Source organism: Callorhinus ursinus, unplaced genomic scaffold (genome assembly GCF_003265705.2).
Source record: "Callorhinus ursinus isolate GAN/ISIS: 27379988/994484 unplaced genomic scaffold, GSC_fseal_2.0 scaffold5, whole genome shotgun sequence".
NCBI classification, from domain to species: Eukaryota; Metazoa; Chordata; class Mammalia; order Carnivora; family Otariidae; genus Callorhinus; species Callorhinus ursinus.
Genome location: NW_027397067.1, coordinates 11028487 through 11042261, shown reverse-complemented (window position 1 = coordinate 11042261; position 13775 = coordinate 11028487). Strand labels below are relative to the sequence as shown.

The window sequence follows — 13775 nt, the reverse complement described above, 5'->3', positions numbered from 1 at the left end:
GAACACAAACAGGGGGAGTGGGAGAGGGAGAAGCAGGCTTCCCGCGGAGCAGGGAGCCCGACGCCGGGCTCCATCCCAGGACCCTGAGATCATGACCTGAGCCAAAGGCAGGCGTTTAACGACTGAGCCACCCAGGCACCCCTCTCCCCAAACTCTTAATCCTTTGTGCTGTGTCGATCCTGAGGTCTTACACCCCAAGTACCTTTGGATCAAGAGATAAGTGTCTTTGCGCAGCTGAATAGTTCCTTAGGAAAAAATTACTAGGCGTGAATTCAGTGGGTCTTGCCACCTATTTCAATTGCCCCCCCCCCGCCCCGGAGGAGCTAGCTCACTTGTGCTCATCTCTTCCCAACTCTGTATTCAGTGACGTCATGTTGGTAGCTTGAAATTGGCCATGACCAGAGTATTTATACCACGGCTATTGGCAAGCACTACAAATCAGTCTGTTTTCTCCCAGCTTGATAGTTACTAAACCTGTACTAGCACACACTTGAAACAGGTACTGAATTTTACTATCATTAGTGTTTAAGAATGTACCCAATGCTCTTCTCACATGTACACAATGCTACCATTAAGAGCACTGATTATTTGCGAATTTGATATATGAAAATGGCATCTCAGTTTGGTTTACTTTTTATTTATTTTTTAAAAATTTTTAAAGATTTTATTTATTTATCTGACACAGAGAGTGAGCAAGAAAGAGCACAAGCCAGAGGAGGGGCAGAGGGAGAGGGAGAAGGAGGCTCCCTGCTCAACGGGGAGCCCGATGTGGGACTCAATCCCAGGACCCTGGGATCTTGATCTGAGCCGAAGGCACGTGCTTAACCAACTGGGCCACCCAGGTGCCCTTTTTCTAAATTTTTTAACAGATTTTATTTATTTATTTATTTATTTATTTATTTAGAGAGCATGAGCAAGAAGGGGGAGGGACAATGGGAGAGGGAGGGAGAGAATCTCAGGCAGACTCTGCACTGAGCTCGGAGGTGGACGCAGAGCTCCACCTCAGGACCCTGAGATCATGACCTGAGCCAAAATCCCAAGTCTATGCTTAACCAAATGAGCCACCCAGGTGGCCCTACTCTCTATTTATTAACAAACTTGACATATATATATATATAATTTATATATCTGAAGGACATAACATGTATCTTAAAGTCACTGTTTCATTTGTCATTTGCTGCTTACCTTCTAATCTAATCCACACTAATCTCTAATGGGCAATGTGCCTGGTAAAAGAAAGTTGCTGGGTTTATAAAGTACTCCTTCATGCAGGGAAGATACTCCGTGCGGATGACAGATTACAGGTGCCCTCTGACAAATGTATGTTACCCAAGGAGAAGAAAATTGATGCGATGGTGGGCATATGCATGTCTTGGGGCACACTGGGATTTTGCAACAGGCCATAGAAATCTGAATTTCAGAAACAATATTAACTGTGTGGGGAAAATCATTTAAAAGATTTTAAAATCTCGCTTATAAGAATTGCCTGGCAAAAATGTAAGGTCTTTATTGCTCCACTGACCTCAGCGCTAACTCAAAAGCCTGAATAGGCACGAAAGGCAATGGAAGAGGTACGCACCCATATTGCCAAAGTGGAAAAATGCAAGTGCTTATGCGTAGTATCTACTGTGAGTGACAGAGCTAACATCTCATTCCTGCCCCACGATCTGGTCTTTCTCACATACTTTTCACTTGTTTTTCCTTCCGTACTTCACTTAGCCATGTGCTTTCGGGAAAAAACAATCCTACCTTTAGTTTTAGAGATGGCCATGGTCTACTTCCCATAGAACATTCCATTTTTCCAAAGTCTTTGATTCAGAGTAGTCATGTGGGTCTGATCAAGGTGAATCTCTGGATTCTTGCTAGGATGCTGGGCTTAGACAGGGTCTCTCACCCTGACAGAGAGAACCTATACCACCTCTCAGCCCCGTGGCAAGGGGGACCAAACTTACAATCAGCTAATGATGCTGAAGGCTGAACACAGATGTAGAGTAACTGTATCTTTGGTGAAAATGTTGAGCCACTGGCTCAATAAACCCTGAAGCCCACTAAACCTCTGATTTCCAGGTACCTAAGCTGAAAACTCTCCTTGTTATTTAAGCAAGAAATGAAAAAGGAAATGGCCAGTAACTGTTCCTATCTAACTTTCAAAGCTGTCTATGTAGGTTCTGAGCTTGTACCAGGCTAGTTACACCATAGGAAAATTTAAACATTTAAATCAGATCGGGTCATTCCCCTGCTCTTAATTCCCCAGTGGCTTCTATCATACATTGTAAATAGTGACAAGAACGATACTAGTGAATAGTCCAGTGCCCTCTCTGGCTCCATGGTTCTGGCCCCAGCTGCCTTAGTGCCCCTCCCTTAGTGTGCTTGGCTATTTCAGCTCATGTCTCAGTGCTGCTGTGCTTATTGTCCCTTCTGTCTGAAATGCCTTTCCCGGGATTGTCACATCTATGTCTAAATTCATTCATTAACTAGCTCAAGCATCAGTCATCAGAAGGGGCTTCAGTGACCCCCTTACTGAAAGCAGAACCTACACCCTGCACACTCTAGCCCTTGCTCTGCTCTGTGTGTCTTCATGGCACTTTCCCCTGCCCGGATTTATATTATTTGCTTTTTAAACCTGTCCATCCCCGCAGAAGGTAAGCTCCCTAAGGGCAAGGACTTTATTTTATTTACAACTGTGTCTACAGCACCTGGAGCATTTCCTGGCACAGAGCAGTCAGTACATATTTATTATAGAAAAAAAATAAAGAAGACAATAATAGTCTCAAAGAGTGATGTTCCTTAAGAAGAACTATCAAGGGGCGCCTGGGTGGCTCAGTCGATTAAGCGTCTGCCTTCGGCTCAGGTCATGATCCCAGAGTCCTGGGATCAAGCCCTGCATCGGGCTCCCTGCTCAGCAGGAAGCCTGCTTCATCCTCTCCCTCTGCCTGCCCCTCCACCTGTTTGTGTGCTCAGCATCTCTCTCTCTGCTGGATAAATAAATAAAATCTTAAAAAAAAAAAAAAAAAGAACTATCAAAGTATAGCCCTTGGCTATTTTTTATTTTAGCAATGGGGGGCATACTGCTGGTTGCGTGACTCAAGAACCATTCCCCACCCCCTTCTGTCTGGCTGCTTTCCACTATCCTGCCTTCAAGATTTAAATACTTGTTTTCTTAGTCTCCATTGCTGCCCCAGGCTTGCCTATAGAACAGTTCTGGTCAATGAGATGTAAGTGCAAGTCTGGAGTGTGTTTCTGGGAGTGCGTTTGGTCGCCTAGTAAAAGGGACAAACAAGACTGACCCTATCTTTCCTCCTTATTTCTGTTCAGAAGCCAGGTATGATCATGGTGATCAAGCAGTGATCTGTGGACCATACGGCTATAAACCCAAGAGAAAAGTCATATCATACCACCGAGCTGTTCAAACAAAGCCAATAGTGAGAAAAAGAACTTCAACTGTGGACTGAGTTTTCTATTACTTGCAGTGCAACAAATCATAACAGACACAGTGGTGACAAAAATATTTATTGAGCAACCACTAAGTGCAAGATACTGTGATGAGTGGTAATGTGGAGGCTGCTGTTCCTGTTTCCAAGGAGTTTCCAACCTAAATGGAGAGAGAGACCCTAATAATATAGACTGGGATCACTCTTAAAATCCCCATCTGACCATGAACTTTGTAAAGTCACTATCCAGTGCCCACTACGATGTCTGACATACACTGGTGTGAAATAAACATGTACTGAGTGAATGGATGTGAGACAAATTCCACCTGGGTACATCAGAGAAGGCCTCAAAGTCTTGAGTGGCAATTTAAGTAGGTAGGATTTCGACAGGGAGAAATGTTGGGTGAAAGGCAAATGGCATTTCAGGCGGAGAACAGGAAGCTTCAAGGCATAATGGTAGCAAAACATAACATACATAAAAGAATGATGATTGGCCATTTTGTCTAGGTAAAAAAAAAAAATGTATGCTACCATTTCTAACTTAAGAAGGGGGTGATAATTAATTGCCTTCATAATTGTTTTAAAAATTGCCTTCATAAATTTTTTTAATATCACTCAAGCAGACATTCTTCAGAAATATGCATTAGTGAAAGATACTTATTTTACAGATAAGGACAAGATTTTTGTTTATGCTGATGATGGATTCTTTGCAAATGGGAGGTACATAAATGTACATATCTTTATCTGCAACCAAACACAATTTAAAATAATAACTGGTGAGTACAAAGCTCTTTGAAGTTTTTAGAGCCTGTACAATAAAAAAAATTTTACCAAGAGTTCAAAAATGTGTCTTGTGATTGCAAAATAGCTCTGAATGGAAACTGTTTCAAAGGAATAAAGCTCTGAGGTTTATGAGGATGATAATGGGGGAAGTATGGATAAAGAGAAAGGTCTCTCCCAGAGCTTCACCATATTTCCCGGGACGCGCAATCACCCTCTTTTGAGGTAGGCAATATCACCTCAAATGATAGTTGTAAGCAACTGAAGATCAAGATAAGTTGGGCTTAGGGCTTTACTTGGTCTTATCGGACATCTAATGTTCCATCCCAAACTTCCATTTCCTGAGGGACATACATTTCAAAGTGATCTTTCACTCATCCTCCACTGAAGTCTTTTACTTTGCTGCATGTCCTGAAATCTTCCCTCATGTGTTCCATGGTAGTATTCACATGGAAGTTTGCTACTCAATTTAATTCACACACACCTAGACCTAAGACTTTGTCCCAGCTCCTACCGCCCTTACCCCACCCCATCATGGTACTGGTTAGAATGACCTGTACAGTGAGTGCAGAGAATCAATGTTATGAAGTTAGGCAGAAGAGAAACCAACCAAGGATACTGAGAAAAAGTAAGAACCGAGGTAAGAGATAAGCAAGGAAACCATGGCATCTTGCAAGTCATGGAGGGAAGTGCTCCCACAAGGAGCTAATGTTGAATACATTAGCTCAAGTATGCCGAGTTCTGCTGAGAGTTCAGGGGAGTCAAAAGTAGAAAAGTGATCAGTGAATGCGGTGACTTGACATCACTTCAGTCAAGGGATGGAAACAGAAGCCCAGTTGGGCTAGATGGAAGAGAATCAATCCAAGGAGAGAAAATGCAGACAGCACGTATGGACAGATGTCTCAAAAAGTTTTGCTAAGAATGGGGGAGCTGGAGGGAATTAAAGGAACATTTTTTGAAAACTATATATTTGGATGGGATGATTCAAAAGTGAGGGAGAAATAGACAAAGCAAGAGAGAGAGGAAGAAGAGACAAAGCATAATTACAAAGACTAAATCGCTGAGAGGGAAGAAGGTGGCCTTTTGTAGGAGCAAATATACCTCAAAATAGCAGTAATGAAGGCAAGGGGGCAGATGCTAGTAGGCTGGATGATTTGGATGGAGGGGGTGCTGAGGAAATTCCCACCTGGGTTCCATCTTAATTCTCCACAAACACAAACTCTGTGACAGCAGAAGCATCTCTCTTCTGAGCTATTGTTCAAGAGAATCCCTTTGAGCCAGTTTCTTCCCCTCCTCTTGCCAAAGATAAAACCAGGGAAGTGAAAAATTACAAAGGGTTAATCAGTATAAATGCTGTATCTGTATCTGTATCTGGTAGCTGGCAATTATCTTCGGGGACTGGGAGACAGAAGCCAAACCTTCCTGATGACTACATTTCAATGGAATGGCTTTCAAGTCCTCGAGAAAGGCACTCCTGAGTTGTAGGAGGTACACATATGTCTACCTCAAAGGCACAGAGAAAGAATTTACAAATTGTAAGCCCTTTTTAGTAAATGCTCTAAGAAACTGCAGTCAGGGGCGTATGTTGTGTGTTGGCTAGAACAAACAGTAAATCCTTTTGGCAGCCTTGAGCTTTCTCAGACAGGGACTTTAAAGGAGGCGAGGGTCATCCCAGGTATGAGGCCTTGAGCTGTTAGAAACTATGGTAGTGTTGGTTTAAGTCTTTTAATGTTGGGGAGAATGTGGACAAAATCATTTGTGCCGGGAGTCTGTAGTTTTTATAGGACACGGTTGAGGACTAGCTGAGAAGGTTCAAAGAGGCCTGGCTCAAGTTTGGTCAAGGAGAAATTGTCACTCTCCACCTACCAGAATCACATTACCCTTTAATGTTTAAAAGGAGAAAAGCTGGGGGACCTGGGTGGCTCAGTCGGTGAAGCGTCTCCCTCCGGCTCAGGCCATGATCCCAGGGTCCTGGGATGAGCCTGGCATCTGGCTCCCTGCTCAGCGGGGAGCCTACTTCTCCCTCAGCCCCTCCCCCGGCTTATGCTCTCTCTGTCTCTCTCAGATAAATAAATAAAATCTTTAAAAAAATAAAAAATAAAATAAATAAATAAATAAAAGGAGAAAACTTGCAGGCTGTTTTCTTACCTTATTCCAGCCAAAGTGATCTCTCTCTTCAGAATTCATATCTACTGTAGTACTTCTCATAGAGAAAGCTATCATGTTGTGCCTCTTTGCAAATTTATTGTCCTATTTCATCGTGTATCTGTTCATGTATTTGTCTCGATTCCTCGATTAACCACAATTTCCTATGGGTGCACTGGGCTAATGTCTCCGACATGTTTTTACGGTTATGGGTTCTGCGCAGCACCTGGTCACATGGAAGGGACTTAATCCAACTTACAGGGTATCCATGCACCTTCACTCGTTCCAAAATGCTTGTAATGGGTGCCCACTTTATGCGTATCATTTTTCCAATGCTATTGGGATCAAGCTCAATAAGATCCAGCCCTGGCTTTTAGTCTTGGCTCTCCATCTTCCCTTCAGAGTTCTGCCACATCCTAGCGAGCTGATAGACACATTTACTTGAAGCTTTTAAAATCGAATTCTGTAGAACCTGATCTGTAAGACAATATTAGATATGTGTCAGCATATATACAATTTAGAAGTTTGTTATACAAGAATCCCTTTACAACTACAGGCTCAGACTCAGGATATATGAAGGAGTCATAACCTCAGCGAGATACCACTCACACCCACAAGGAGAGCTATAATCGAGAAATCGGATAATAACAAGTGTTGACAAGGATGTGAAGAAATTGGAACCCTTATACACTGCTGGTGGAAATGTAAAATGGTGCAGCCATTTTGGGAAACAGTTTGGCAGTTTCGCAAACATTTAAACACAGAGTTACCCCATGATCCAGCAATTCCACTCCTAGGTATGTAGTCAGTAGACATGAAAACATCTGTCCATGCAAAAACCTGTACAACAATTTTCCTTGCAGCATCATTCATAATAGCCAAATGATGAATGAATTAACAAAATGTGGTATATCCACACACTAGAATACTCTCCAGCAATAAAAAAGAATGAAGTACAGATGCATGAATGAACCTGAAAAACATTTATGCTAAATGAAAGAAGCCAGACATAAAAGGCTACATAATGTATGATTGCATTTGTATGAAATGTCAGGAAGAGGCAAATTCATAGGCACAGAAAAGTTGATCAGTTGCTTGCTAGGGTTGAGCTTAGGAAGCGTGGGGGTGATAACTGAAGAGTACTGGGGGAGCTAACAACTAAAGGATATAGTGTGCCTATCTGTGACTATACCAAAAACCACTGAATGGTACATTCTAATGGGTGACTTGCTTGGCATGTGAGTTCTAACTCAATAAAAGCTGTTAGAAAAAGAGAAAAAAGTCATGCGACCGAGTATTTCAGCTACCGAGAGATCGAGAGTCCCAAACATTGTCATTTCGAGTCCCCGTGGCCAGCAGAGCGGGGTAGTTCACGGGCAAGCATCCATTTCCTTGCGTGCAACATTAAAAACGCAGCGGTGCAGCGGGCGGCGAGGCGGGGAACGTTCGGCGTGTAGAGACAGACCGCAGGTTGGCCCCGGTCCCTCGCGGGTCCCCGGGGGCCGGAATGTCGGGCGCCTCGGGTCAGCGCGCGCCCCTCCTCCGGCCTGAGTCACGGCGCCGCCGGAGTCCCCACGCGATCATGCTCCGCTGAGCGCGGCCCGGACGCCGGGGGCCCTGGGGCGCAGCGTCGGGCGGTCGGGCTGTGGGGCGCCCAGCGCCGCCACTGCTCGCGAAGCCAGGCCCCGGGCGTGCTCCTCGCAGGCCGGCTCGCCGGGCCCGCCTCCCAGCCGCGTCCCTGACCCCTCGCGGACGACACAGCGGCGCCCGAGCCGTGCGTCCCCGCGCGCCCGCGCCCTGCCCTCCCTCCATGGCGTTTATCCGGAAGAAGCGGCGGGAGCAGCAGCTGCAGCTCTACTCCAAGGAGAGGTGAGCGCCTGCCCCGGCCCCGCGGGCGGCGGCGGGGAGGGCGGGAGCGGGGGGGGTCGGAGGCCGGGGACCTGCTCGGGGGGCGGGAGCGGGGTTGCCGGCGGGGTTCCGAGAGCCAGGTCCCGGTGTGGGGGGCCCCGGCACGAAGGCCGAGGCCCGGGGCGTGCTGGGCGCTCGGCCGGGGGTCGCGGCCAGAGCCCGGGAACCGGGTCGGGGTCGGGGCCGGGTCCTGGTCCCGGTCCCACGGCGAGCCGAGCGCAGCGCAGGCGGAGCTACGCTGGTCCCGGCGGCTGCGGCCCGGCTCACCCGGAAGAGGCCGCGCGGGTCGCGGCGGGGACTCCCTCGCGGGCGTCCGGCCCCGAGCGCTAGCCCCGGCGTTCTCTGGAGGGGTGCGGCTGGGGGGGGGGGTGCGCGGGCCGGCGGCCTCCCTTGGTCCCCCGGTCGCCGGCGCGGGGTCCGGGCACTGCGTGGGGAGCCGCAGGGTTGTTCCGCCCAGGCAGCACCGTACGGGCGCCGACCACCCCGCCTGCACCGGGGCAGACGCGGATGCCTCGCTTCACTGCGCCCTTTGCTACCGACGTCTTCAGACGGAAGGCTCAGGCCTGCCCAGCGCCCTGCCCGGCTGGGCCGCGAGGTGGGCCGCAAGAAAGGCCTTACTCTGAGAAAAGCCACGCGCCACCCCACAAACGTGTTCTACAAGCAGTGGGCTTCATTCTATAGAAGTGTATTTGAAGGCTTTGCATTCGACCGCTCGGTGAGGCACAGCAGTCATTATCCCCAGATCCCAGGAAAGATTTGGGGGTCCCACGACGAGCAGAAGCTTTCAAATGATCTCAGAGCAGCCCCGTTTTAGTTTCTGAATCTCAGCCTTCAAAGGAAGTCGTTTGTTAAAAAAAAACAAAAACAAAAAACAACTCACTTCTGCTCTAAGTGTATTTTGGTGAACGAAATAACTTGCTGATTTTCGGGTCTGTGGTCCCAGGTGCCAAAAGGAACTGGGAATGAATCATTTTACAGTTATTTTGATTGTGAGAACAAGTTAGCCAGGAGTGCTGTTAGTCTGTCACTCTGTTGTGTGATCGATGGTGTAGGGAAGGAAAAAAATCTTTACCCATGAAGGTCTTCCAACTGGACTAAATGAAAGTTACATAAAATGGATTAACAGGAGAAAAAAAAATAGATTAACAGGAGGAGAAAACCAAAGTTTTATTACCTGTAAGCAGAGGTCTGATATTAAAATAGAGACCTAAAGAAATGACCAAGGCAGGTAGTTTTTATACATTTTAGACAAAGAGACCATACCTTTGTGAGGAATTGACAGGATAAAGAAAACAGGTGTTTGGGAGCTTTAATTAGAAGGGGATTCTAAGCAGAATTTAGTTTGAGGTAGTAGAAGAGAAAAAAACAAGGTTTGTTTCTACAGCTCTCTTGGCTTCTAAGTCCCTATCTCTGGTGATAAAGATGTCTTTTTACTTCTTAGTACAGGGAGGATATTTCTCTTATGGGAGATCTGTTTCCTGCTTTCAGGAGGACAGAGGAGGGTCTGAGTGACCTTGGACTGGCTATTTCTTAAGTAACTTTTATTTAAAATAGTATGCCAAAGGGGCACATTTTGGGACAGCCTGCCCTTGGCCCCTACAGTGGACACCAACAAAGCAGATTATACATGGAAAAAAAGGTGTGAACTTTAAGGTTTGTGTGCTCTTGCAGCATCCGCATTTATTTTATAGGTATTAACTTGACTCATTTCGTCCGTACATTCATATCCTTTTCTAATCTCTAATGTTGGCCTGGCCAGGATATCCATAGTTTAAAATTTCATTCTCCGCTGTCGAGAAGAAGATAAGATGTATCAAAAAAGTGTATCTTAGATATGGCTTCTGAGAACGTTTTGGTTTTGTGATTAGGTTTTATCCAGAGAAAGACTTACCTTTTAATAATAAATAGTAACTGGACCCTGATAAAGTAACTCACACTTGTAGAGGCTCTTCTGACTTCATTTATAATGCTTGTTTCATGTGGAAGGAACTTGAATAGAGTTTCTTTGTTCTGTACCAACAACATTAAGAATTGGGGGTATTCTGTATTAAGTAGATGGATGTGCAAATTTGCATTGTAAGAACTTAGAAACGCTTGAATTGCCATCATGTTCGGTGATCAAAGAGTCATTTGTAACAATTCTGTGGCCTCTCAGATAGAGAGGAAAACCTGTTTTCTCCTTAGATCTGCTGTTAATTCCATAGCTGTAATTTTTGTTTAATTTGGTTAGTTTATACAGCTTTGCAATGTCATGCAAATCTTAAAGTCTGCGCTTGGGTTTCAGTGTATAATCTGCTTTGTTGGTATCTATTGATCAGACAATGTTGACAGGCTGGCAGCACCAAGATAACTATAGCTCTCACAACCAAAACATTTATTCATCCATCAGGAGGCAGCCGCTATTCCTGAGCATCAGTAATCTGAAGACGTTGATGCCACCTATCTTCGATATATTTGAATCCTCCTTGCTGACTGCTCCAATTTTTTAATGCTTGGCTCCCTGGCTTTGCAACCTTGGGCTGATAAGCAGACTTCCACCCAGAAGGTGTCGATAGAGTACTAGTTGGATGAAAGGAATCTGTCTCACAATTAGGTGTGGGCTAGAACCAAGCAGTCCCTATAAATCTTAGAATGCACTCTGAAAGACAAGAATGTTTTAAACCAACTTTATTTCTGCACAGATTTTTCCTGGCTCATCCCTTTGTGGCAATAAACACCAATTAGCACAATGACTGATATAGGTCATTGGCTCAGGTGTACCCAAGAAAACTGTTACTTTCCTTGGGACTGCTTCAGAGGTGACCCAACGAAAGGCCTCACTTCTTCAGAGTTGTGAGTTCATTGGCCCGCTGTCATGCTGCTTTTGACATTTTAGATTTCTACGACTACCAAATAATGATCTCAGGAAAGGAGAAGCCTGAAGTTAGCTTTTATTTCTTTTAGTATTAAACTGATGGTACTGCATTTAGAGTAAGTGATATTTCTACACAGGTAGAAGCAGAGAGACGGGTTGGGAATTTCTTGCATTGGTGGCTTAGACCAAAATGGGGGCAGAAGAAATGAAGAAAATTGGATGGGTGTTTGATGTTTTTAGTAGAATGGACAGGTCTTGGTATGATGGATTTCATATAGAAGGTAACAGAGGAAGAATCCCAGCTAGACTTGTCAGGTAAAATACAGGATGCCCAGTTAAATTTGAATTTCAGATGACTAGTGAAACATCTTTTAGTCTAAGTTAAAGTCCCATGCAACATTTGGTACATACTTATATTAAAATTTTTTGTAACTTACCTGAAATTCATATTTAACTAGGCATCCTGTATTTTTATTTGCTCAACATGGCAGTCCTCTCGGGTTTCTGGCTTGAACACCTATATGGTGGTGCCACTTACTAATAATGTTTATAAAGAAATGCTTTGGTCATTTTCAGTATTAGAAAACAAAGAGATACGTGGTCATTAAAGTTAAGTACACTAGTATCCTGGTTAAGATATAGATGCCAGAAACGATATTGATTTTACTGGTTTTTAAAAATTATGTACTGTGTCCGGGCGCCTGGGTGGCTCAGTTGGTTAAACCGCTGCCTTCAGCTCAGGTCATGATCCCAGGGTCCTGGGATCGAGCCCCACATCGGGCTCCCTGCTCAGCGGGAAGCCTGCTTCTCCCTCTGCCTGCCGCTCCCCCTGCTTGGGTTCTCTCCCTGTCTCTCTCCCTCTCTCTCTCTCTCTCTCTCTCTCTCTCTCTCTCTCTCTCCCCCTCTCTCCCTCTTGCTATCTCTCTCTGTGTGTCAAATAAATAAATAAAATCTTTAAAAAAAATAAAAAAATAAAAAAATAAAAATTATGTACTGTGTAGGTGTTAATGAAGATAAATGGAAAAAATTTTAAAAGACGATTCACATATCTTTCTTTGGAGTTGTTGGAAATAACAAATGTGTACAGTGGGTTAGCAGATAAGGATATTTTACAGAGGCTGCTATTTAAGATATTTATATTTTAAGATTTAGGAGTAGGCTAATTGTTAAATATTTTTTATCTTCACATCTAGCAGTGGTGTCATGGAAGAATAGCTATTTTTTTCTTGGGTGATTAGAAATTTAGATAGTTGAGGCATGCTCCTACTTGGGGAAGAATCAAATTTATCTCTCTGTAATGTTGTACAACAAATTACTTAGGTGTAGCTTGTAAGCTGTCATCCCAGGGTAAAACATTAGTAATCATGAATTCTGTATTGAGCACACATATTTCCTTAACAGTTTTATAGGCACTTCTTAGAATTCAACTTTGCTTTCAAACATTCCATGTGTATGTGATTCTCTTGGTTATGCTGGTATTAAATTTCTTGGCTGATACTAAATATCTTTTGCTTAATAAGTTATTTTATCAATTGATTCTGTATTTATTATACTAAAAGTACTGGTTGATGGGGAAAAGTACTTTGCTGTACTCCTGTTTATTCTTTTATTTCTGAGACTGACCATCCTATTCTTGTAGTATCTCATTGGGATATGCCAGGTGTTGAAAATGGAAATAAACTGCAGAACCACAGTTAGTCAGGAATGCTGAAGGGTTGAAGGAAATCTACCTAACTGTGACTCAGAAATAGGGTTTATTTTTCTCACATAAAAAGAAAAACAAAACAAAAAATAGTAGGAAGAGAAATAAATGTTGCAGATATTTTGATTAACTTAGAATTTACATTGTTTTACCCGAACTGCATTACTGGTCCTTCACCTTATGCCCGTATTGCTGTCTGAAATTACCTTCTTCCAAAATGGTTGCCACTTAAGAAGACACAAGAAAATAACCATAAATTCTGAGTGGGTTTGCTCTGTGGTTTTTATTAAAAAATTGTTTTTAATGTGATATAAAGTGGGTATGGCCATTTAATGAATTCATTGCTTGTTTTTTTTTTCTAAATACCATTGCAATTTCATCTTTTACTTATCAGACATGTACACTTGTGACTTAACATTTAAAATTCAAAGATTTTGAAAATTATCTCTTTGTTTTTTTATTTTATTAAGTAGGCTCCACACCCAGCATGGGGCTTGAACCCGATCGGGACCCTGAGATCAAGATCGAGCTGAGATCAAGAGTCAGATGCTTAACCAACTGAGCCACTCAGGCGCCCCTGTTTTTTATTTTTTAATTTGTGTTTAGTGAATAAGTTCTGTATACTACTAATTCTTTGAAATTATTATGACTTAGATTGTAGTCATTTTTCACAAATTGATGTGAGGTTGAAAATAGATGTATATTAATATTGGTATAATATCTATATATCTGTTACATTAAGCTTGTTAGTTGGGTTTAGATCTTTCATTTTTCTTAATGAATTTTTTTCTGATTTACTTATCAATTACTGGGAGATGCTTCATGATGCAAACTTTGACTTATATTTCTATCAAGTTTTGCTATACATATTTCAGGGGATGTTGGTAAGTCTTTGTAAGTTTAAAATTGCTATCTTCTTAGAAAATTGAATCTTTTATCAATATATAATGACCTC

At 43.5% G+C, this 13775-nt stretch overlaps 1 protein-coding gene across 3 annotated transcripts in view; it reads left to right on the top strand.

Annotated features, from left to right (window-relative positions):
* The first annotated feature begins 7828 nt into the window (after positions 1-7828).
* The window catches only part of NSMAF (neutral sphingomyelinase activation associated factor), a 70725-nt gene continuing 64778 nt past the window's right edge, over positions 7829-13775 (top strand). The window contains exon 1 of one of the 3 annotated variants that reach the window (XM_073892789.1): positions 7829-8225. In XM_073892789.1, the coding sequence (XP_073748890.1) occupies positions 8167-8225 (59 nt within the window). In that variant the 5' untranslated portion in view covers positions 7829-8166. The remainder of the gene's footprint in view (positions 8226-13775) is intronic. The other 2 variants (XM_073892788.1, XM_025870617.2) reach the window with 2 other exon arrangements.